The 27,010-nt window shown below is 43.9% G+C and overlaps 1 protein-coding gene across 1 annotated transcript in view; it reads left to right on the top strand.

The window, feature by feature from the left end:
- LOC126456492 (RNA-binding protein Musashi homolog Rbp6) overlaps positions 1 to 27,010 on the top strand; it is a 1,339,111-nt gene that overhangs the window by 1,243,231 nt on the left and 68,870 nt on the right. The window contains exons 7-9 of the mRNA XM_050092245.1: positions 4,964 to 5,048; positions 12,238 to 12,270; positions 20,833 to 20,916. Of these exons, the coding sequence (XP_049948202.1) occupies positions 4,964 to 5,048; positions 12,238 to 12,270; positions 20,833 to 20,916 (202 nt within the window). The remainder of the gene's footprint in view (positions 1 to 4,963; positions 5,049 to 12,237; positions 12,271 to 20,832; positions 20,917 to 27,010) is intronic.

The raw sequence follows: 27,010 nt of genomic DNA, 5'->3' as shown, positions 1-27,010 counted from the left end.
TGTCGTCCACGTAACGGAAAAAGCAAGTAGGTTTCCATACGGATGACGACAGGGCTTCCTCCTCGAAGTTCTCCATGTACAAATTCGCTACCACCGGTGAGAGTGGGCTACCCATGGCGACTCCCTCCGTTTGTTCGTAGTATTCTCCATTGAAAAGAAAATACGTGGAAGTCAAGACATGCCTAAAAAGTTCAGTGGTCTTCTCGTCAAACTTCTGACGAATCAATTCTAGTGACTCTCGCAGGGGTACCCTCGTAAACAAGGAAACGACGTCAAAACTCACCATGATATCTGACTCATCCAACCTGAAGCTATCAAGGCGTTTAACAAAATCCACGGAATTACGGATGTGATGAGGGCATTTACCCACATAAGGACTTAATATTTCCGTCAGGTATTTGGCCAACAAATATGTAGGTGCTCTGATGTTGCTGACAATGGGGCGTAATGGTACCCCCTCTTTGTGAACCTTCGGGAGTCCATATAGTCTAGGCGGTACCGGACCTTGGGGTAACAATTTCTTAGCGTCACCCTCCGGTAAATCTGCGTCCTTGAGAAGCGCCCTCGTCTTGTTCTCCACCTTCTTTGTAGGGTCAACGCTGATTTTCCGGTAGGAATCGTCATTTAGCAGGCTCTGCATCTTGTCAGTCTAGTCCTTATGGGAGACAACAACTGTAGCATTGCCTTTGTCAGCCGGTAAGACAACAATTTCAGAGTGCTCCCTCAGATCACGAATGGCCGCCCTCTCTTTACTGCTGATATTTGACTTCATCGGCTTGGATACTGTTGTTGCTAAGACTGTAGGTTAGGCAACTTTAAGAGGTGGTAGTGAGTCTAGTAAACAGGGGCTCTAAATTGCATACCTTCAGAGCTATGAGCAAGTGTTCAATAACGGAGATGTGTTCCAGAGTAGCGAAGATGAACAAGTGGTCGTAGCTCCTCAAGTATGTACTTTGGAGCCCATGTTTACTGAACATTTTTTCCTTGTTTTGGTTCACAATACCACCTCTGAAAGTTGCCTACGCTACTGTCGTAGTGACAACAGAACCAGTACTTGTATTCCATTGTTAGAGGTTTCAGAACGGTTTCAGAGGTATCAGAACGGTTTTCGCTTATAACTTTCGACTCGTCCGTTTCCGGTGCGACGACCCTTACCTCAAATTGATACATCCTAGATTGTTTGTAACGTAGTCACGGTACCACTCTGCATACAGAATCGACATTAATAGTGCAGGGACGAATCACTGACTGGAAACGGAGGAAAAATGGTCCTCTGAACTTCTGTCCGGAAATGCTTCGTTGCCACAGTAGATGGCTCTGATGAATGAAAGTTCCTCTGACCACGTGCCTAAGGTTCCTTTCTTGTTGCAGGATGTATGACTGGTAAAACGTACTGTAAGCAGCAGAATGGTCCGGTATTCATGTCGGAATCAAGCCTAGATGGTGTTTGTGAAGATTGAAACGGTCGAGAGGCAGCACGGCTATATCAAAACAAGCACCCTCTCAGACACCAAACAGATCACACAACATTTGAAGCCAGTTTTGGGCGTTTGTGTGGCCTTGGATACTTTCAGACAGACGATCATGCAGAGAGGCGGTGCGCCGGCCTTGGTGGCCGTGCGGTTCTAGGCGCTACAGTCTGGAACTGCAGGACCGCTACGGTCGCAGGTTCGAATCCTGCCTCGGGCATGGATGTGTGTGATCTCCTTAGGTTAGTTAGGTTTAAGTAGTTCTAAGTTCTAGGGGACTGATGACCTTAGAAGTTAAGTCCCATAGTGCTCAGAGCCATTTGAACCATTTAGAGAGACGGTGGACTGTGCTTACACCAGATTTTGAGAACCGGTTTCTACAGGAAACTGACATGAATCCTAGTACAAACTCCAGGCGCGTAGCCCTCCAACATGGTCGACTAGCCCTCCAACATGGTGTTAGCCAAAGTACGATTATGTGTAGCCTGTGTGACAACCACAGCTATCCGTATCACTCGCAACTAGTGCAAGGATTATCACCAGCGGATTTCCTTCTACGGGAAGGATTTTGTCAATGGTTTTTGTACCAGACCATCACAACTATGGGATTTCTCTCATCAGTCATGTTTAACGAAGAAACAAAAAAAAAAAAAAAATAAAAATAAAAAAAAAATGACTGAGCACTATGGGACTTAAATTCCGAGGTCACCAGTCCTCTAGAACTTAGAACTACTTAAACCTAACTAACCTAAGGACATCACACACATCCATGCCCGAGGCATGGAACGCCGTGCTGGATCCCAACGGCCTCGTATGACTAACAGTCGAGATGACAGGCATCTTAACGGTGTAACGGTGTAACGGATCGTGCGGCCACGTCTCGATCCCTGCATCAACAGATGGGAACGTTTGCAAGACAACAACCATCTGCACGAACGTTCGATGACGTTTGCAGCAGCATGGACTATCAGCTCGGAGACCATGGCTGCGGTTACCCTTGACGCTGCATCACAGACAGGAGCGTCAGCGATGGTGTACTCAATGACGAACCTGGGTGCACGAATGGCAAAATGTCATTTTTCCGGATGAATCCAGGTTCTGTTTACAGCATCTTGATGGTCGCATCCGTGTTTGGCGACATCGCGGTAAAAGCACATTGGAAGCGCGTATTCGTCATCGCCACACTGGCGTATCACCGGGCGTGATGGTATGGGGTGCCATTGGTTACACGTCTCGGTCACCTCTCGTTCGCATTGACGGCACTTTGAACAGTGGACGTTACATTTCAGATGTGTTACGACCCGTGGCTTTACCCTTCATTCGATCCCTGCGAAACCCTACATTTCAGCACGATAATGCACGACCGCACGTTGCAGGTCCTGTACGGGCTTTTCTGGATACAGAACATGTTCGACTGCTGCCCTGGCCAGCACATTCTCCAGATCTCTCACCAATTGAAAACGTCTGATCAATGGTGGCCGAGCAACTGGCTCGTCACAATACGCCAGTCACTACTCTTGATGAACTGTGGTACCATGTTGAAGATGCGTGGGCAGCTGTACCTGTACACGCCTTCCAAGCTCTGTTTGACTCAATGACCAGGGGTATCAAGGCCGTCATTACGGCCAGAGGTGGTTGTTCTGGGTACTGATTTGTCAGGATCTATGCACCGAAATTGCGTGAAAATGTAATCACATGTCAGTTCTAATATAATATATTTGTCCAATAAATAGCGGTTAATCATCTGCCTTTCTTCTTGGTGTAGCAATTTTAATGGCCAGTAGTGTAAAAAATTTTTGAATTTCACAGTGTTTTTTTCGCGATCGATCAGACCTTCCCTTACTGTCGGAATAGTCTTCGTAAGTTCGTATAAACGGCTGTAGGCGTTTACTTTTTCTACACTAGTAAATGGCTGTGGTCCCCAAGACCTCCAGTCGAAAGGATGGATTTAGGAAAACTGTATATTTGACTGGTCTCTCGAACCCCACCCTGAATGTTATGGGGGGTAGGACATCAAACGGGCAGACTTGGGGCAGGAGAGGCACCACAGGACATTTTAATTTCCACTGTCTACACTTTTACAAATAAATTCATAAACTTTTGTCAGCATGTCCAGGAAGGATCCAGGATTCACACTCATAGCAGTGGAAGCTCAAAAACACAACAAAATAATTTTTTTTACATGTGAAATTTCATCATTTTTTCCGCCTACTATTGGCTGCATTTGTTGCTATAGGTACGTTTTTCTTCACAAGTAAAAGAGATTCTCTGATGAATTTTCCACAGCATACAAACCATACTTACGGGTGTATGAAACTGTCGAATTTTCCAAATCTATTAAAAACTGTCTCAGACAGAGACAGCAAAGGACTTGGAAGAGCAGTTGAACGGAATAGACAGTGTCTTGAAAGGAGGATATAAGATCAACATCAACAAAAGCAAACCGAGGATAATGGAATGGAGTCGAATTAAGTCGGGTGTTGCTGAGGGAATTAGATTAGGAAATGAGACACTTAAAGTGGTAAAGGAGTTTTGCTATTTGGGGAGCAAAATAACTGATGATGGTCGAAGTAGAGAGGATATAAAATGTAGACTGGCAATGACAAGCAAGGCGTTTCTGAAGAAGAGAAATTTGTTAACATCGACTATAGATTTAAGTGTCAGGAAGTTGTTTCTGAAAGTATTTGTATGGAGTGTAGCCATGCATAGAAGTGAAACATGGACGATAAATAGTTTGGACAAGAAGAGCATAGAAGCTTTCGAAATGTGGTGCTACAGAAGAATGCTGAAGATTAAATGGGCAGATCACATAACTAATGAGAAGGTATTGAATAGAATTCGGGAGAAGAGGAGTTTGTGGCACAACTTGACAAGAAGAAGGGACCGGTTGGTAGGACATGTTCTGAGGCATGAAGGGATCAGAAATTTAGCATTGGAGGGCAGCGTGGAGGGTAAAAATCGTAGAGGGAGACCAAGAGATGAATACACTAAGCAGATTCAGAAGGATGTAGGTTGCAGTAAGTACTGGGAGATGAAAAAGCTTGCACAGGATCGAGTAGCATGGAGAGCTGCATCAAACCAGTCTCAGGACTGAAGACCACAACAACATAAGTCTCAATCTAGATATAGTGGGAGTCAGTGAAATGAAATGGAAAGAAGACAAGTGGTTAAAATTGAGATAGTTAACTACAAAATTTGATTTTTTTCTAAACATAAAGTTTAAAACGGAACAGCTCATTAATTTTTACATAAATTAAAAAGATTCTAGAGTTTCATACACCTGTAAGTATGGTTTGTATGCTGCGCAAAATTCATCGACAGTCTCTCTTACTAAATAAAGTATAGACATTGGACATTAGAATGTCCTGTGGTCCCTCTCCTGCTCCAAGTCGGCCCGTTTGACGTCCTGCGCCCCTTAAGACTCTTCTCTCGCCATAGGAACTCAAATTTGGGGATCGTGCGGAACACCGTTGAGCACTCGACGTCTGTTTCAGGTGGAGTGCAAGAAGGCGCAGCCGAAGGAGGTGATGCTGCCGGCGAACCTCGCGAAGACGCGCGCCGCTGGCCGGGGCGCTTACGGTGAGTTGGTGATGCTGAACCACCCAGCGGTGGCGGCGGCGGCGGCGGGCGTGTCGGCGGCGGCGGCGGCGGCGGCGGCGGCCGCGGCGTCCGCCTCCTCGTACCGCTACCAGCCGTACCCGCTGCCCCCGCAGCCGCAGCCGCCGCCGCAGGGCGCGGGCGCGGGGGCGGGCGCCGGCGCGGGCGGCGGGTCGCCCGCCTCCGCGGCGGCCGCCGCCGCCGCCGCGGCCGCCGCCGCCGCCGCCGCCGCCGGGCCCGTGGTGGCGCTGCCCCACGGCGCGGCCGCGGCCGTCCCGCTGCCCCCGTACGCGGCCTCGGCGCCGCTGTACGACGTCGCGGGGGCGGTGCAGGCGATGCAGGCGGCGTCGTGCCGGCGCGCGCTGGCCGCCGCCGCGCTCAGACACGCGCCGCACCCCGCGCCGCTGTCCTACTCCATGAGCGACCTGCTCGCCGTGCAGGGCTTCGACGTGGCGGCGCTGTACCACGCGCAGTCGGCCACCGCCGTCGGTCTCTGACCGCTGTTCCCCTCCGCGCCCGGCCCCCACTAGTCCCGCCCCCACCACTCCCGCCCCCAGCCCCCTACTGCGACTGTGCTGCCTAGCCTCCGCCCTCCACCTCTCGCTTCTCTATTTCCATCCTCTGTTTTCTCACTTACCATCCTCAGTTCCATCTCGATTCACTGCCCATTGCGACAGGCGTGCCTTTGCCAGCATTATAGTTTTCTAAATGTGAACTTCGAAATCCCTTTAACTCAGTTTTGACGTCACAACAGGGCCTTAAAATCCCGCGACTATTCTGTAGAATTGCGGACGTCGTCACAAATTTGTCGATATGTACAGCACGTGTCACCTAAGTCGTAACTCCGTTAACATCTAGTAAGAAAAATATCGATAAAAGGTATCACTCTAGAGTGCGGTAATTATAATTTTACTGATGTTAAGCGTTTCGGTAGTGTGACATCAATCACCAGGCAAATTTCAAGTCCGTGTATGGATCTAGTGAGCGGAACCTCAGTTACTACTAAATGATATCCGTCACTGACTGTTTACCACTAAAATACGAAACGTGGCAGATACTCTTCTAAAGTTACTCCTCGAAGCAATGTTATCAAATGTGATAAAGCAGTAACTATAGATTTTTTTCCAGTACAACGATTTACTTCTTGATAACAGTCAAACTGTCGTGGCCATAAGAGCATAAGTGTTACTACACATATCAGTATTTACAGTGGACGTGTTCGGGGATGGAAAAACTAGAGGCTGTGCTCAAAGTGAGTTCCGCGGCTGTTGACACAGGACTAGATACGTGCTTTGTGGTCAGCTACTTTTGTTCTGCTATTTCGCCAAAAGTTTTACTGTAAATAGTGACACGTAGTCTATCTCGTTTCACAACCTGTTGAATGGCGGATACTTGATGCTATACCTTAGTAATTTAATAAGTTTTAACGGGTAACAAAATATTTGTCCCTTTAGTTATCATCATTTATTGAAACATCACTTTCGTACTTCGAACTCTTTCCGAAATACTACGAGAGTTACGTCTCTGTGACCCACGCTGTGTACCGATGACAAAATACCCCTAAATTATTTATAGAAACTGAACTGGCCAATATAGAGTGAAAGTAATGCTAAGGAGTGGTTCGACATCAGAAGTTGCGGAACAGTTTTTTTTTTTTTTGTGACAGTGGAGGATATCCACAAATTTCTTCTTCAGTGACAATAGCTGCATTGTTCGAGACAAGCCTCTGCAATGACTCATTTGATGCATCAACTGTTTAGCGAAAACTGGTAACAGTTTATGCAAGTTCTATCCCCGATGGAGGTCTTCTCATCAGGTACATTTGAAACATGGAAATTTTACATGGTTTCGAATAGCTTTTTCCCTATTACGTGGGAAAGGTATTTGCAATCTTTTAAACTATATGTTTTCCACCATCGAACTGAGTATCAGAGTGATTCCGTGTTCCTTGTCGCATTTCTTCCAACTCTTGAGTTCGTATCAAGTCGTTCTTTTTCATTGTGTAGCTCAGTTACTAAAAGGTATCTTTAATTGCTCAGGCACGCCTGTATGCCGAGCCCTAAAAGGAGGAAAGGTCATCAGCTTGAATTTCGAAGTAGGAACAAATATTATGGACCACTCTATAGTATCACCTACCTCACGTTAGTCGTAATATTTTACTGAGGGAAAACGTGGTTGTAGACCGATTACCTTGTGTAGGGCGTGTTTTACATGTGTAGGTTGGTAGTCCACACGACCAGGTATTTCACCAAACTCCTTTTGGAAATGTCACATTCTAGCGAATGTCTCCTGGCTCTCTGATACACTTTTGACATTCTGTAGTGAACGTAGGTGTTAAAAAAAATCGTTACACCCCCGAGAATACATAAATAACTTCCCACTGCCGAATACTCAATAAAAGTTCCTATTTTTTACATTTTTTTTATTTTGCACCCGATACCATATGAAATATGCACTGTCGCAGTTAAAATTTTACAACGCTGCTTTTCAGAAATTTTCTTCTCGTTACACGTGTTTTACCATCACGAACTGTTTTCATTTCCAGATTATTGAATCAGTATTCTATCGATAGATCGCTCAGGACATTCCCAAAAAAGGGCGCGTAGTATTTCTTTGCGATACTAAACAGAGAAGCTTCCGTTGCCATTCCATACTCTGGGAATTTCGTGAGATGCAACATTTCCCACGTGTTTCTAATTTCCCCCCTGTATACAATTCGCTAACGTGTTTTAACGACATCGCTTGATCAGTTTTAGATGTCTGACAATTATTTCAGTATTCTTCCTCATCGTACCGCTTTGACATTAAAATTGTTCTGAAGCCATTCGTCAGAGGAAATCAGTGTTGCTAAGGAAAACCATCAGATCGAATAGGAAAGTATGTATTAGTTCCCAGATATTATTATTGTTTCCTTTTGAGATCCCATTGATGTAGATGTGTATTAGTTTCTTGTCGGTTAAAACTTGTTTGGATGGTGAAGCGCTTCGAAACTAAAGCCTGCCGAACGAATTATGGGGCGCGTCTCGATGTCAATTACACTTATCTCCTCGAACAGCAGTGTTCCTGAACATGAACTGGTACTTTACCTCCCGATGTGAATCTGGGAGTGTGAACCTGATTCCGTACAATAATTTGAGATACGTAGACTGAGTCTGCCGTCGGTTCCTCCACGTACCAGTAGATATCCAGAGGTCCTGCAGTTGAAACAGATGTAGTTCGTCAGACGAAAAATGCTAATCGCAGCCTAGTTCGTTTCTTGGCGCATTCACTCCTCTCTTCGTAAAAAAAAAACCAAATGAAATAAATAATTCAGGGAATCAACTGCTGTGATCAAACTCTGAAACAAGAGGCCTCGTTAAAGTGACTTACGACGTAGATACCAGAGAGATTGGTAGAGAGCCATGCCCGACAAGTTCGCTGCGTGCCTTACGTCGACCAGAGTTTTACTTGATTACTAGGCCACTTTAGTGGCGGAGATGTTCGAAACATATCAGTAGCCTTAGTCAGTAGCGATCATAGTTTGTTGTCTTAGCAGTAGCTCACACGTACACACATATCATGAGCTTGCTCGGCGCTTGCCGGCCTCGGGTGACTCGCAAGCGTAGCAAAGATATATAGACATATACGTGTAATGAGTTCAAAGAGTCTTAGTTTTCGTACTGTTACAGAGTATATAGTTCCGTGGACAGTCCCCGACCGTTGCGGAGCTTCTGGTCGGAGAACGAAGCAAAGCGCGCGACACGCGGGGTTCTACGCGGAGTTGTCCGTGTCTAGTTCGTGTTGGGAAAGAGGGTGTCTTTGTCGAGTTCGGCAAGTTCCTCCGAGATATTGTGCCTGCAAAGTGGCCTCGCTTTTCTGAGAGACAATCTTGTACTTTTTTCGTAGCGGCGTAGTTGTTGTGTAGCAGAGCAAAAGTTTATATGAGAAGTTATTATTGCGTCCAACTTCGTGCTGTGATAAATTTTTATATTTGTTGCGGCCGATGTAAGGCAACGCTCCGTGAACTTGTGGTGACGGGACTGGCCTTAGTTGATATATATGTAGAGAGAGAGAGAGACACACATACAGCGAGGGAGAGGAGCAAGTACTTAATTAAAACGTTGTAGTCTAGTCAGCTTAGCGTAGAGAACTTTAAGGAAAAAAAAAAGAACTGAGCAGAAGACAAAATACAGATCAGGGAAAGAAATATAACTCGGCAGGAAATGTAGCGTAGCTGTCTCAGCGAGTATATTTAGTGACACGCGACAATGAGTTTTTGCTACATCGAAACGAATGCAAAATTTTTAACTTTTGGAAGAGTTTCCTTGAGTTTAGTGTAGCAGTTAGTAGGCGTTTATATTTTTGAAATGGTAGGTCGTAGTTACCAGAAGTGTTAAAATATGTTAACGAGACGAATTGTTGAGCCTGCTGGCCTGCACCGCTCCCGCCTTGCCCCACAACTTACCTCTTCCCTTTCCCCTCCACCCCCGACCTGAACTCATGCTCCCCATCCCTGCACCACATGTTTACTCCTACCAAACAGTGACCTCCCATCACGCAGTCTCCTCTCACGGCAGCTACCCGTTGCGGTGATATTCCAAGCGGCCTGAGAACCTAGCCCCCCCAAAAAAGAGGGCGTCGTATTCGCTTGCTACAACACATGCAAGTGCTTGAATCTGAATATAAGTACAGAAGTACAACCAACCTCTGAAAATACTCAAAAAACACCAAAGTAAACATCACGTGCCATTTGCTTACTGACTCACTTGTGTAAAAAGAGAATGTACTTTTGCATTTTCCTCGAGTTCCTCATCCCCGCAATGATTTCACAATTGATGGAATATCACTGCTGAATTTTAATGACAATAGTACATCTCCCTTTCCAGATAGATGAAAATGGGAGTCACTATGTATATAGGTGTTTTGAACTAGGCTAAAGAGATTTTTAATTATGAAATAACTCTCATACTAGCATTACTTAGAAGTTAGATGTACGTCAGTATTAATTGTTGTTATCTTGTATCAGAAAAAATACTCATTCATTTATTAATAGAGATTTGTAGTTGAATGTTGGTTTGTATAATGTATAAAAGTATGTGGGAAAATTGTGGTTGTTATAATATGTGAGAGTTCCAAATTCTTTCACCGTTTCTTATGAAACAGTAATAGTTGAACAGTAGATAACTGGCACCCCTACACAATTTATAAATCTCTAAAGAGACATGCAGCTGATTATAGAAATTATTTGACACCACAATCTTCACCACGAATCTGTAGCGAATGTGGTAATAAGAGAAAGGTAAATGAGAGGTTCGGTTTACTTTGAACCTACAGACTTTGAGTTGTAGGGATATGGTAAGCCTTTCATGAAATTTCATAATACCTATTACTCTGCTAGTTGTTGTTCTGGAAGTAAGATGACATTTGGGCGAACGATGGGCAGGGAAGCTCCTTGTCCGTATCAGCTTACCGGTGACGAGGGGATTCCCTGCCTGCATAAGCTCGCACAATAAGTCGTATCATGGCGCGAACCAAGGCTAACTAAAACAGAAGGAAACTGTACCCGCAATGGTAAAGTCTCTTATAAAAATACTCAGTCCTTGTGTAGTGTTCGCGACGTAGCTTTAAATAGCTTCTATAGCGCTTATCTTAGAGTGTTGTTTGTTTCTTGAATAATATTTTATTAATAAAAATTACTTGAGTCATTATGAACTAATACCAAGTGTCTTTTGTAGAAAAAGTGATATTAGCCTAATATAGGGTTTTTTATAATTTAGCCAAAGAAGAGTTAGTCTATAGAGTTTACTAATTAGAAGGGGTCTTGTTTTATTTTGTTCATTAGAGAGAAAGAGACCAACATTTCTGAGATCACTATTGTTATACAAGCAGAAAATTGTAAAACTCAATTTTATAGTCTTCCTAGTTGAAAATATTGATATAGAGAAGTAGAGTTTTTATATGTCAACAGAAAACAGATATTATTTATTTTGTAAATTGATTTATTTTTACTAATGATTAATGCATTTTGATCACTTGTATTTGAACCGAGTATACGTGCCTCTGCTGATGTCTGCCTGTGTTCTGCGCCAAAGGAGACAGTAATGTTTGAAATACGAATGTAACTATTAGAATATTAGCTTTATTACTAATTTAATGTGTGATGTAATTACATATTCTTCTGAGCAACATTAATATCACATGTATTGAGTGAGTAGAGCAGAGTATTCTAACAAAGTGTTGTTTTCATCCTTTTGTGTTCAGAGTATGGTTTTAATGTCATTGTTGTGTAATATAATGGTAAATTTGTTATATCAGATTATGGGTAAGATCCCCATCTTTTTGTATAGAAATTACTGCATGAAGCACTATACTGTTTCAATCAAAAAATTGAACTGTTCAAAAAAATTTGATTAAATGAAACAGCAAAATTTGAAGCTTACTTCAGTAATGCAAGTTAATGCAATCACTTCAATAACAGTAATATTAAATAATCCATTTCAATATTACCAAATGATCTTTGTTACTTAGAGTAGGAAGTTCGGGATTTGTAAAACAAATTATTAGAATAAATCACGTTTTTTTGAAATCTTATCCATACTTTGTTGTCTTTCACACACTTGCTAGATTAGAGAGCCAACAGTAGAATAGTTTAAACATTGACAGCATTCCATATCCGCAGTAGTAGCGAGTAGTACCCCTTAGAGCTTTAGTCCCGCTCTATCCTCAAGTCCTGAGTCCGACGCCAGCGCAGAGCACGCCTGTGGGCTACCGAGACGCCGCCGAACGCCTTCGGGTGTAGAGGCGTGCCCCAGATGGAAATATCTCAGATTCTCTAGCTGTAGCCACTAGTAGCTCGGCAGAAGTAGTGTAGTCTCAGAAAATAAAATAAAAAACACATCATATAGCTGTTATGAAATTTCATGGATGCTAACATTTCATTTCCCCCGGCGTCATTTATTCAGTTTATTTTTCGTTGCAAGAAATTAAATTCCCCTTTTGGTTTTACCAAATTTTAATTTTTTTCACGATTAAAGCCTCAAACTTTTATCTGTTTATGCTTAAAAATTCCATGATGACAGAAATACTTTACACAAAAAAATGTATGACATGTAGATAGTTCACGCAGTCAGAAATGATCTGTTTTAATTACCTTGTGTAGCAGTCTAATGTATTTTCTTTTTTGGATTTCTAGATTTTATGTGGTCGCTGGGGGCTTTACCAGATGGTGAGTAAAATTCTTATACGTATTAACATCACTGCTTTTCAAAATTGAATTTGTAGCCCATTTCAGACGATGTCCTCTTGATTGTAGCGAGTTAATCAAATCAGCATTGATGACTCATCAAAATGTCATTTGCAACTGTGTTCTTAAATGCAACAAAATGTGACTTTAGTGATTTAACTGATATATACTTATTTCAGCTGATTATCAGAATGAATTTTTCTTGTTTTTGTTTTAGCAAATACTGTATATTACAAAAGGGATGTTGTAATTCCAAATTAAATGTTTCAAACGCTTAATTAAAAGTTAATTTAGCCAGTTGTTTGTACCTGGCTTACTTTAATGACGAGAGAAATTGATATTTGTAACAGTTATCATCTGATACAAGCAGCTTCATGTATGTGATTCTGTGAGGTTTTTCCGGCATGATTTGTAGATGATGTATTTGCAGATAAGTTGACTACACAATATTTCACTGACTGACTAGTCATCTTGTCAACTGCTGTAAGCAATGATGTAGTGCCTCGATGCCAGAACTCTAACCAGACTCAAGGTGTTTTCGGAGTGTTAATTTCTGTATGAGTCCCATGTTCCATAATTGCGTGAAATTCAAGCATAAATATGTCTTACCATCTAATCAAAGGACTTGGAAGAGCAGTTGAATGGAATGGACAGTGTCTTGAAAGGAGGATATAAGATGAACATCAACAAAAGCAAAACAAGGATAATGGAATGTAGTCTAATTAAGTCGGGTGATGCTGAGGGAATTAGATTAGGAAATGAGGCACTTAAAGTAGTAAAGGAGTTTTGCTATTTGGGGAGCAAAATAACTGATGATGGTCGAAGTAGAGAGGATATAAAATGTAGGCTGGCAATGGCAAGGAAAGCGTTTCTGAAGAAGAGAAATTTGTTAACATCCAGTATAGATTTAAGTGTCAGGAAGTCATTTCTGAAAGTATTCGTATGGAGTGTAGCCATGTATGGAAGTGAAACATGGACGATAAATAGTTTGGACAAGAAGAGAATAGAAGCTTTCGAAATGTGGTGCTACAGAAGAATGCTGAAGATTAGATGGGTAGATCACATAACTAATGAGGAAGTATTGAATAGGATTGGGGAGAAGAGAAGTTTGTGGCACAACTTGACCAGAAGAAGGGATCGGTTGGTAGGACATGTTCTGAGGCATCAAGGGATCACCAATTTAGTATTGGAGGGCAGCGTGGAGGGTAAAAATCGTAGAGGGAGACCAAGAGATGAATACACTAAGCAGATTCAGAAGGATGTAGGTTGCAGTAGGTACTGGGAGATGAAAAAGCTTGCACAGGATAGAGTAGCATGGAGAGCTGCATCAAACCAGTCTCAGGACTGAAGACCACAACAACAACAACAACAACCATCTAATCGTGTGTTGATCCATTAAGCTGACTATCTTCGTGTCGTCGGTCTTCTGACCATAATTTAGTTGTGTATCGCATTTGGCCAGCGAGTGGTGTCCCTATCATGCATCCTCTGGACTATTATGTTATTCTAACGATTGAGTGACAACTACTACATCTGTCTGAAGGCCATGTTGAAGCGAACCTTGAGATCCTGGCGATTTCTTGTAGCTATCTGGCCTGGATATAACATGCCAGATTAAACCGTTCGCTACAGACTTCTGTGATCAGCGTAGTGCACCATTCCTCCAGTCCTTCGCGTACCCCCCACCCACTCTCCCCTCCTCCAAAGTCACCTCCCTCCTCCTGTCGACCAGATGGCTTACTGGGTAATATATGTGTCGTCTTACATTCAAACATACCTGATACCTGCAGCGTCATATATCCTTTAAGTCACAGGAATGATGTTGCTTACGTGACCCGCTCTAATTTTGCGTATACTACTTTTGAATGTCTTAATGGCTAAAAATAATTACGAGGAAATAAATTACGGCCCCATTCACCAATGCTTTTATCATGATTTTATCATTGCACACTATACAGCCCCATTTATTAGGCTTATTAACACTGTATTCCGGACGACTTCTTATAACTTTATCCCACACCACTAAAACCAGTGCCTGAGCGTGTTTTTCCCGTGCCTAATTTCGTGGTTGTATTCCAAGTACTACTCAACGACAGCTGATTTGTTTGGTAACTTCAGTTGGTCGCCTCATCCATAAGGGGGCATACTTATTACAGAATGCGAAGTGCGGACCCAAGACCGTGGCAGACGTCTGCAGTCCAAGAGGATTTGTAGCAGTTGTAATATTGCTGAAAGAACCTTGTATGCCCCAAGATAAACAGCTCGTTGAACAAATAAAAATATTTAGTTCACGTTTCCCTCGCACTGATCCTCAGACACAATTATCAATCCAACGTAGTTAACATAGATAATTCTATGTTCTGATTAATAAAATATAAGCGGCCATTGTGTGTTTTTGCCATAAGAATTGATAAGAGATCAAATGACAGCGCTGCTGTGGCAGTAGTGTGGGGTCCGTCACCATCAGTGAATGTTGTAAATCATTACAAAAACGCCGACTGCAGCAGCCAAAGAACAATCGAACAGTGCGGTTCACTGAAGATGAGCAGCTTTATATGCTGCAACGTCCAATGGCCTTTTTGCGACGTGTAAGACTCCAAATACGATAGCATGCAGTTTCCTTAGCAATTGCTGCTCGTCGAGATGAACATACAAACATCAAAGAAAGTTTTGCATCACCTCGGTTCCGAGAGTTCCGGAACCTGTACAGAAAATTGGAATTGAGAGGAACATAAACATCATTTCCGTCCTTTTTATTGCTCATGAAAACCACACATTGCGAGTTGTACCACTACAGAGCGAGACCTTCAGAGGTGGTGGTCCGGATTGCTGTACACACCGGTACCTCTAATACCCAGTAGCACGTCCTCTTGCACTGATGCATGCCCGTATTCGTCGTGGCATACTATCCACAAGTTCATCAAGGCACAGTTGGTCCAGATTGTCCCACTCCTCAACGGACGATTCGGCTAGATCCCTCAGAGTGTTTGGTGGGTCACATCGTCCATAAGCAGCCCTTTTCAATCTATCCCAGGCATCTGCGATAGGGTTCATGTCTGGAGAACATGCTGGTTACTCTACTAGAGCGATGTCGTTATCTTGAAGAAAGTCATTCACAGGATGTGCACGATGGGGGCGCAAATTGTCGTCCATGAAGACGAATGCCTCGCCAATATGGTTGTACTGTCGGCCGGAGGATGGCATTCACGTACGTACTGCGCCTTCCATGACCATCAGCGGCGTACGTCGGCCCCACATCATGCTACCCCACAACAGCAGGGAACCTCCACCTTGCTGCACTCGCTGGACAGTGTATCTACGGCGTTCAGCCTAACAGAGTTGCCTCCAAACACGTTTCTGATGATTGTCTGGTTGAAGGTATATGCGAAACTCATCGGTGAAGAGAACGTGATGCCAATCCTGAGCGGTCCATTCGGCAAGTTGTTGGGCCCATCTGTACTGCACTGTATGGTGCCGTGGTTGCAAAGATGGACCACCCCCTGGATGCCTGGAGTGAAGTTACGCATCATGCAGCCTGTTGCGCACAGTTTGAATCGTAACACGACGTCTTGTAGCTGCACGAAAATCATTATTCAACATGGTGGCGTTGCTGTCAGGGTTCCTCCGATCCACAATACATAGGTAGTGGTCATCCACTGCAAAATGGCTCTGAGCACTATTGGACTTAACATCTATGGTCATCAGTCCCCTAGAACTTAGAACTACCTAAACCTATTTAACCTAAGGACATCACACAACACCCAGTCATCACGAGGCAGAGAAAATCCCTGACCCCGCCGGGAATCGAACCCGGGAAGCCGAGCGTGGGAAGCGAGAACGCTACCGCACGACCACGAGCTGCGGACCATCCAGTGCAGTAGTAGCCCTTGGGCGGCCTGAGCGAGGCATGTCATCGACAGTTCCTGTCTCTCCGTATCTCCTCCATGTCCGAACAACATCGCTTTGGTTCACTCCGAGGCGCCTGGACACTTCCGTTGTTGAGAGCCCTTCCTGGCACAGTGTAACAATGCGGACGCGACCGAACCGCGGTATTGACCGTCTAGACATGGTTGAAGTACAGATAGGACGAGCCGTGTACCTCCTTCCTGGTGGAATTACAGGAACTGATAGGCTGCCGGACTCCCTCCGTCTAATAGGCGCTGCTCACGCATGGTTGTTTACATCTGTGGCCTTAGTGACATCTCTGAACAATCCAAGGGGACTTTGTCTGTGATACAATATCCACATTCAACGTCTATCTTCAGGAGTTCTGGGAACCGGGGTGATGCAAAACTTTTTTTGATGTGTGTACATTCACCTACAGCAGCAATTCTTGGAGGGTTTGAAACTGACTTTTAATGAAAAGGCGTGATATTGCTCCCCTGTTAGGATCTGCTTACGAGTACTGTTCTTAGCCGTGTTATATGACTGCGAATGGTAGAGCCTTCCTTGTTGAAACGCTGGACATTCCTCGATGATACTTCAACTAATCGGGCAACTTCGTTCACGGAATGTTCATGGGCACGGCCAAGCACGGCAGCTCCTCCATGGCATTCTGACAGACTCCACGTCAGACCTGTCTTTCTGTGCGGATTCCATGTAGCCGACTTGCACATAAGCACCACGACATTGCCACGACTTACGTCGGCTGTGCAGTCACATGACCGGCAGGTACCAGTCGTTCACTATGTCCATCACCATCTACATACATACCCCGCAATCCACTGTACAGTGCATGGCGGGGGGTATATTGTACCAGTAACATCGGTTTTCTTTCCTGTTCCATTGGCGTACTGACAGACGTAAACAGCCACCTGCAATGCGTTATGATTGTGTAACAACGATGTGTTCCTGTACGCGACAGCATCGTTAGCGAACGATCTTACAGGGCTGATGATCTCGTCTGATTAACATTTAAGTATACTGAAAACGTTAGCAGTCCCATTACGCTTCTGTTATATGTAGACTTTGTTACTTTCCGAGGTACATCCATTGTCAGGTACATTAAACTAGGCGCTATTATTCACTTGTTTCTTGAACCAATCACATAATTTGCGACAATATTCCATATTATCACATCGTGATTAGCTGTCGATGATATGGTACAGTGTCGAACACCTTTCAGAAATCTGGGAAGATAGAACCTACATTTTCGGCTACATCTTCTGTTTGCAAGAACTCCAGCATGGATAAAGCGAACCGTGTTTCATAAGAGAGGTTTTGCTAAATTCGTGTGAATTTTTTTAGGTAAACTTAGCTTTTCCCAGGAACGTCATGATTTTTGAGCTTACAGTATACTGTCGGACACGGCACTGCAAAGTGACTACTGTGTTCCTTCTAAGGGAGTGACCGACATTTTGTCCGGTGGACTTTTCCTCGTAAATGTGACGTCTTTTAAATATTTACATGTTGTCGAGCGTCACTCGCCTCAGTTTGCTGTATAAAGGGAATATAAACCGTTTTAAACTGAATATCTCTGTAATTAAAGTAGATAGAAATGAAAAGTTTTTGGTATTGTCTGCATTAAGGAATAACGTAAGGCGGTTATGCTCAAAATGGCCATTGCAATGCATCGTCGACAATCACTTGAAACAGAGCGACATACCAGCTCTATTATTTCTTGTGAAATAGCATGGGAGGTTTCCTCAATTTGCTCTCTTAGCTCATCCAGTGTCTGTGGTTTTGCGCCGGACACAGTGTTGTTGACAGTACCTCAGAGACAAAAGTGTAAATGGCTTAAATGCGGTGATCGATTTGCATGCTCCAGAGCATTACCTCTTCGCCCTGTCCAACTCGAAGAGGATGTGCGACTGACAGATATCCTACAAGAAGTTGAAAGTAAGATTGCACCCCATCGTGTTCATCATTGTCCTCCGCAATTCGTGCTCCAATGGCTAACGTTTCTAGATCCTGGGGTCCTGGGTTCGTATCCCTTACGGATCGGATTTTATCCACTTATGGAGTGAATATAATGTTGGTCTGATTGTCATTTCATCATCATCGACGCGCAAATCCCCGAAGTGGCGTCAGGTAAAGGAACTTATACTAGGCGGCCGAAATACCCCCAACTGGAGTCTCCAGGCCAATAATTTTATACGACAGGTAACATCTGTAATTCCATTGTGTCTTGAATCATCACTTTCGTTGGGTGTTGTGAGCTTCTTGCTTTCGCTACGTCCCTTCTCCACATCATGCAACGTCCCGTTTACTTCAGACTTGTCTCCTATTCTTGTTGCTGTTAACCGTGAAGGTGGTGGTTTTCCAAATGCAACTCTCTGTCACCGTCGAACCCCGCCCACATTCTCTGTTTTCTAGTAATACTTTAGCACCCATTTCCTTTATTGAAACGATGATGTCAAATTTATTTTCATTTCTGCAATACACTGAAGCTTTCAGTGTCTTCTGAATTATTACCCACCGGAATTAGTACTATCTGATTTAATTAAAGATAGTTTAGTGTCAAAGAGTGTATACATTACTTTGTTATACCTTGCAACTCATGTTGGTTGCAGTCCAGGCAGGCAACACTCCTATGACTGTCGCTCGCAGCAGTTGGCGAAGATGAGTGGACTCGAAACACATAGCAAGTACGATATGTAGCTGCTAGTAGGCATGATTTACTTCAGTGGGGAAAGTTGAAAATTCGTACCGCACCAGGATTCGAACTCGCGTCTCTAGACAGATGCTCTAACCACTGAGCCATCCGGACACAGTGGTCGTCGCAAACGCACGGACTACCCTTGTGCACCTCCAAATTCTCAACTTATCCACACACTACTGACGACTGCCTCTGCCCCTCATCCTCATTATTTGCGGCGTTTCTTTGATTCCCGTAAGAGTTTCGAGAGTGGTGTGTATCTGCACTGAAGGGATCATTGACCACTCTCGCCTTAATTATTTATGTGGGGGCGTTTGTTCACTATTAAGACGAGTGCAAATGCAGACCACTCGTAAACGCTTACGGAATCCGCGAAACGCTGCGAGTAATGAGGATAATGTGCAGGGACACCACGTCACTAGCGTGCGGGCGGGTGGTAGAGTAGTCCGTGCATTTGCGATGATCACTGTGACCGGAGGGCTGAGTGGTTGCCGACACGGTAGCTCAGCGTGTTCGGTCAGAGGGTTCACTGCCCTCTGCAATAAAAAAAACTGAATCAACGGACCAACGGTGAACTTGAATGGCTGTCATGGGACGTCCGCCCCAAGGAAATGCAACGAACAATAATGAACAAAATGAGATTAAAAAAAATTGGTCAGAACATCTGCCTACTAAGCAGGAGACCCGGGTTCGAATAAAAAAAAAAAAGTGTCGGAAATCTTATGGGACTTAACTGCTAAGGTCATCAGTCCCTAAGCTTACACACTACTTAACCTACATCTACATCTACATTTATACTCCGCAAGCCACCCAACGGTGTGTGGCGGAGGGCACTTTACATGCCACTGTCATTACCTCCCTTCCCTTTTCCAGTCGCGTATGGTTCGCGGGAAGAACGACTGTCGGAAAGCCTCCGTGCGCGCTCGAATCTCTCTAATTTTACATTCGTGATCTCCTCGGGAGGTATAAGTAGGGGGAAGCAATGTATTCGATACCTCATCCAGAAAGGCACCCTCTCGAAACCTGGACAGCAAGCTACACCGCGATACAGAGCGCATCTCTTGCAGAGTCTGCCACTTGAGTTTACTAAACATCTCCGTAAAGCTATCACGCTTACCAAATAACACTGTGACGAAACATGCCGCTCTTCTTTGGATCTTCTCTATCTCCTCCGTCAACCCGACCTGGTACGGATCCCACACTGATGAGCAATACTCAAGTGTAGGTCGAACGAGCGTTTTGTAAGCCACCTCCTTTGTTGATGGACTACGTTTTCTAAGGACTCTCCCAATGAATCTCAAGCTGGTACCCGTCTTACCAACAATTAATTTTATATGGTCATTCTACTTCAAATCGTTCCGCACGCATACTCCCAGATATTTTACAGAAGTAACTGATCCCAGTGCTTGTTCTGCAATCATATAATCATCCAATAAAGGATCCTTCTTTCTATGCACTCGCAATACATTTCATTTGTCTATGTTAAATTATCCTAAGGACAAACACACACACACCCATGCCCAAGGGAGGACTCGAACCTCCGCCGGGACCAGCCGCACAGTCCATGACTGCAGGTTCGAATCCAGGTGCGGCCCAAATTTTCAACACTTCCCATCGATGAAAATCAGCGCCCACTAGCAGCTACATGTCGTAATTCCTTTGTTTCTTGACATGCCTGAAAGACAATGGGCTCAGTCGTCGGATATTTTTCAGGAGAGTGGTACGACAGGACGCCGGCTCAAGTGTTTCAGCATTCTACAGCTATTTTATTGTAGTCGATGAGACAACTGCTGACGGATGTGCCAGTGTTTTTGCTTGCAGCTTGCAGATACCCGGACCGCCGCCGCCCCCGCCCCCGCCGCCTGCGGACTGGGAGGCGCTCTGCCCGTACGCCTGCAGCCCGCACACCGCCCAGCACTAACGACGCACCTTTTCTCCTGTTGCAGGGTTCTCCGCGGCCGCGTACGCCGCATACGCGGCAGGTCGAGGTTATTCGGGCTACCCGTCATTCGGACTGCCGTACCCCACAGGTAATCACTTGGGAGGCGGCTTGCACCACCACCACCAGCCTGTGCTCGTGCCCTTGCCCGTGGAGCACGTGGGCGTGTTCGGCGGCCACGCCCTGCACCACGCCATGCCTCTGTGAACACACTAACCAGCAGCCCGCCCCGGCTTTCCACGCTCCGCACGAATCCCGCGCCTCCGACTCGTCACCTCCCTGTCCGGCACTCCACCGGAGGTGTCGGGATGTTCGCGTACAGCTCCCCCGGAAGTGGAAAGCGTGTGCGGCGCGTTCGACACGGGTCGGCGACGCCACCAACTCCGTAGTGGCTAGCAGCGCTACAGGACTTGCCTCGCCGGCAGGCATTTCCTGCCAGCGCATTCCAGTTTCTCCAGCTCGCGAATCGCGCTAGACCGTCAACAGGCGCAAGGAACCGGTGTCGAGATTCGCGACCAGGCCAAAACTCCCGTGCCGGCTTTAGAATCTTTCGTATAATCAAACTCCTCTCTACTCCTTTTTTCTTCGTAGTCGTACGCGGGTCTAGTTAACCTGTCTGTCTTCAACTAAATCGTGTCTCTATAGAGTAGCCGTGCTGGTAAAGGTAGCGTTAGCGAGTAGGCTAAGTTTAGAGTAATGCCGTAGGGTAAATTTGTCCAAGTGTCGTAGATTCGTTGGAAGGTATCTCCTAGGCGATGAATAGCGTAGTCTCCAATCGTGTTATCATCCCCGTGCATCAGCTTTAGCGGTAGTAAAATGGACAGGTTCCTGACCGACAGGAGTTCTGCAGCAACGCCCGGGCGGTGACACCTTCGCTGCGTCACGGACTTGATTTCCTCGCTTCCAGGGCGTGGCTCAAACGCGCGTTCTGTCGTTCCTCATCCGATTTCCGGCGACGCAGTGAACCGCGCTCGCTGTTCCGGCCTCCTAAAGGATTCCTGTCCACGGAACCGACGTCTCTCACCTTTGCGGCCCGTAACCTCGTTTCGTTCTCTCAGTGCATTTCTCAAAAAGGTCCTATTTGTGGATAACTTCATCCATAATCGCATACTGATCTAAAAGAGCCATCATATCGTCCACTGTTGTTATATATATTTTACTGTTGATGTTTGCTGTTGTTCCACGAATAGGTTGTGTTTTTCCGTTCTATGTATTTTTTTGCGAAAATCGGAGGCGATATTTTTATGCGCGTTTTTTGCCAATGATGGAAGATGGGATGTGCTTTAAAAAAATCCGTAAAACTGGAAGGTATTTTGCTTCTTCTTTTTTCGAGAGGAAACGGTTGCCGAACTGTACGACTCGGTGAGACGCGAATTCTGGCAAGTGCACGCGATAGGAAGCTCGACATATCCCGTCCTGAAAGCACAGTCCTTCCATTCTGGTCTTAACAGATTCATTTAAATGCGTGACGGTTGAGTTTTATACGCGTTGCATCTCATTATTTTCCGGCGTATCGGCAAGATATTTAATTTTTTAAGCGTACAAAACGAGGAATTTTTATTCCTATACAAATAAATTTTGTAATAATGATCTCAATTAGCTTTTTAGGAATAATGGAAAAGCGAAAGTACGAATGATTCCAGCCTTTCAATATTTTCAGATGTTGTAAAAGTTCATTACATGAGAGCTTTCTCCGAGACGAGCGCGCATCCTTTTGCGATATTCCTTTGCAAGTGCAAACTTCACCCCGTTCCCGTACTGCGTGTGTCGCCAAGCAATAATAAACATTATAATAATTAATAATAATAACTCTAATGATCAGTAATCAGTTAGAATGGTAGATTGCACCGCTAGTAACAAGCCAGTCGACCCCACTAACGTTTGTGCTTCTGTGTTCACTAAGGGAAAAGATTAAAAAAGCGTGTGTGTGTGTGTGTGTATACAGTATTGTCTTCACTAACCATTCCACTCGTAGAAACTAGTTGCTAAGCTGTAAGAGAAGAAAGAGACACCCCGTAGGTGATAAGTCGATGTCCGCTTTGACCCGAAGCTAATCTGCCGCTAGGATGAGGGTAGGCATTCCATGCAACCCGCCCGTTGGGACCGCAATACATGTGATGCCACGTTTCCTATGAATCGTCGCTACACTTATCGTACATTAGTATTTCAGTGACCCCTCTGAATTGACTTTCACTAACAAAAAGACCAAACAAGAAATACTTCAATAATTTCACTGCAGTATTATACGATGATCTTTAATTCTATTGTATACATAATCGTAAAGAAACAGTGACATTCCATCACACCACATAAATAGATTTTCCTGGCCTATTCACTTATCTTACGACTATGATGTTTGATAATCAAGCTGATTCTTTCTCGGAATCTCGAATCTCTTCCACTTTCTTTATCTGTTCTGTATTACATACCTCTCAAAGCGTAACACGTTTAGATTTGAGTACTGTATCACGCTGCACATAGCATTTTTCACATTCCTCTCTCTCTCTCTCTCTTCCTCTCTCCCTCCCTCCCTCTCTCTCTCTCTCTCTCTCTCTCTCTCTCTCTCTCTCTCTCTCTCCCTCTTTCCATCCCTCTCTCTCTCTCTCTCTCTCTCTCCCTCTCTGTCTCTCTCACCCCATTACCTTCTTTCCCCTCGACATAGTTCTATCATTGCCAGTGTTAGGTTATGTGGACGGTTTTGCATCATTACAAAATGTGTACCTGGGAATCAACGGGTGCGTATGCCACTTGATTGAATGCTGTAGGGTTCAAGCGGACGGTAGGTCTCCTGTTCTATGCGGCCAGTAATTCCATATTTACGATGCGTGTGAGACAGATCACTAACTCTTAATACTTCTGCTGTGGATATATTTCTGCCACCCCCGGTAAAACTTCATGAGGTTCGGTGTAGCAAGAATTCTGAGATGAATAAACAGCACGCGGAGAACACAAAGCATGTAACATCGTAAAAAACCTTCCATTAAGCGAAGTTGCGGTTATGTTGTTCGTAATTAATATTGTTTATTGCTAAAGAAGAATTCCCAGTACCATTTGTACTGGGATGTCCTGCAATGTATCTCCAACACGATAAAATCGCTTTGCGTTTAAAAGTTAACTTTTGCGTGATTTTACTTCTGAGAAACTCTCTTCGTAAAGCGTCCTCACACGTATAAAACATTACAGGTGCTAAAAGAGGAAAGTTATAGACCACATCTAACTGTCATTATACTGGCCGGATGCAGAAATGTATTCAAGCAAATATAAAGACAGGTAAGCTATAGGCCTTAATATCACCGTGTTTTCTTTCTCTTTTTTTTCTCAGGTACGATTGGGGTAGCTCCCGATAACAGAACGCTCCTGGGTGACTATGTTAATGTGAATATGGTGGCACATTCATGAACATACAACACAAATATTTTATTATTTATTACTTTACAACCTTTTTTATACAACAGATTTTAACGTTATTTCTTACGATATCGTAATTTATTAAAAGTCCTCGCACACACTGAGGAGCAGAAGGCAGTCCGGAACCTATTATGCTGATAAATTGCTCCAGTAATATGTACAAATGTTATTAATGTTATTGAGGCTGTGTTTCCAGATCGCTTATACAAATATCTAAAATATTTAAATATTGTCATAAAATAAAATAAAAAACAATTCACAGTTCTGTTTCCAAGCATACGAATATGCCAACCTGACGATTCGTCTACTTGCCAAGGCTCTCACTATAATTGGCCATTTAAAATTTAAAAAAAAGCGAAATGTACGGTCCAGGCTACGTTTTTTCGTTAGTAGCGAGCTCCAAATTACAAACAACTCAGTACGCTATTATCTTCCTCTCAAGAAATTTATATCCGAAGTCTGAACCTAGTCGCTCTTCTATGAGGAAAATTATTAGATACCTTTCTTTTCTTCTGCTGAGTAAGATACAGATGTAACTGCGTATCCTCCCACTCAACAATTATTTCTGTTACTTCTTTCTTTCTTATCCTATGTGCTCCGCTAAATAGCAAGAAAATCTGCGGCGACAGATTTGGGGTCGTGCTGATCTGTGTTCACAGACGCATGGCGGAGGGTGTGTATTTTTACAGACGCGGGTAGCCCTGCCCTAATCTGAGATATTTCGCTGTTGGGTGTCTATTTGTCTGTTCGATTGTTTAAGCCAAAGTGTTTGTGCTGCCAGAGGAGTGAGAGTAAGTGGCCGGTAAGTGAGCAGACACTCACACGATAATATTACAGGTCTATGGACGAGTGAACGAGTGTGTGTACATGTTGACTGACATTGCGTTTTCAAATACTTTGGAAGACAGAAACTGTCGAAAGCAAATGTGGTGAACTGACTGTTCTGATGAAAAGGAACGCTGTCTGAACTTTTGTTCCACTGAATTTGTGTTTACTGCGTGTGAGACTTGTACCCTCGCCATTGTTAACGATATATTATATAAATATATAAATATATATATGAATATATATGCATATTACCCCACTGCAATGTTTTGCTAAATACGCCCACAGTGATTATTATACACGTAAACTGCAAATTTTAATGGTATGTAACAATAAAGATGTATGATATAAGCTGAAATATTTAATTTCAGTTCTCTCTCTTTTGTTTTTGACTAGCCTAGATTTTCCCAGTACGCTGCAGTCCCCTATGTAACATGTTAGGTATTTTTCTGTGAACGTATTTTTAACATCACTGCCAAACCATATCAATATCTACGAGTAATATACGATAAAGTCAGCATAACACCTAACATATGAATTTGATTCACCTGACGCTCACCAGTCAGGACGACTATAAAGCTCCGCTTTCAGTTACTGAAAAGCGCACCTATCTTTTTGCGCCGATAAGGGTAGAATTTAACCTTCGATTTCTTTGGCTTCGTTGATGATCGGCTTGGGTGTATAGTTAACAGTGTCGGAAGAGTAGCGAAAAGTGATAAGTTATCGCGATTAATAGAGGGTCACAGTCGTCTAAATACCATATATTCAGCAAACGTGTCGTGGCGTTATAAAAGCGGCACATATGTAAATAAGCTTTGTTCTGGTACTCGCAGTCGTGAGGTAATAGTTCGGCTTGCATGGCTGCTATCTTCCTCTGAAGTCTGACCCATCCAGTTGCCAAAAGGTCTTTTCGTATCTGCCTGTTTGTCGCTAGGCGTTTAGTTTGTAGTGTTAGTCGTCGTTCACGTCGACGTGCTACTGATGGTGGAAGCAAACATTTAGATGGAGCCAACGCTGCATTATTTCCGCCTAACACATGAAAACGAAATCAAAATCTAGTCATTACAGTGTTTCATCTTCCACCATCAGTTGCCATCATTTAGCATTAGTAACATCAGAGGCCATTTCTGTGGCTACTGTACAACTCAAGATATATTATCTACTTGGCAACAGTTTGGCTGTCGGCGGGTAGGGATAGATTATGGCAGGCATGCTGTATTGTCTTGAGTCAAGACTTTGTTTGAGCTTCCCCCTAGTTTGTCCTTTTAGGTAGCCCTTCGTTTATCAGGCATGTTTCCCCTTTCCACTGTAGCCAAAAGGAAAACAAATTACTGTCTAATTATGGCCATGGATTGTGGGAGATTCTACTTGGATTTCGTATAAAGACATGATAGTTACTGAATGGAAAGCGCTGAACTGCTTATTACAGTGAGAACAATTACGCCGTATATTGAACTACCATCTTCTGTACCAAATTGCCTTAAGGGTCACCGGAAAGTGTTTCAGTAGCTGTTGATAAGAATAATATTTTCATGAACTTGTAAAGAAGAGGTCGCCTCACGAAAGATGGAAACTGTAATAGCATGACTCACGATAAACTGTCGATGTAACTTTTACAACCATAATCTCCGTCGGTGGATGTACTATGAGCATGTATAGAAAAATGATTGAAGAAGTACTCCGCTAGTTATCCATTAATCGCTGTCAGTGCTAGACGAAATTGGTAACAATGAGTATGAGCAATAAATTACGGTATTTTTTAGTATGAAGAGCACTGTGTAGAAAGAGATAGTGTACAATTCTTAGTGTTTTAGAGAAGGTTTATAATCGTGTTTTAGCACATTAATCTCATAAGAGTAGTTCGCACTTTTGTCAGGCATAAAGGTAAAGGAGCAAACAGAAGTTGAAAACACTCAGTGGTTATCACATATTTGTCTCTATTTCAACATAAG

This window comes from Schistocerca serialis, chromosome 1 (genome assembly GCF_023864345.2).
Source record: "Schistocerca serialis cubense isolate TAMUIC-IGC-003099 chromosome 1, iqSchSeri2.2, whole genome shotgun sequence".
NCBI lineage: Eukaryota > Metazoa > Arthropoda > Insecta > Orthoptera > Acrididae > Schistocerca > Schistocerca serialis.
Note: the sequence above shows the minus strand (reverse complement) of the source record. Positions and strands in the feature narration are given on the sequence as shown.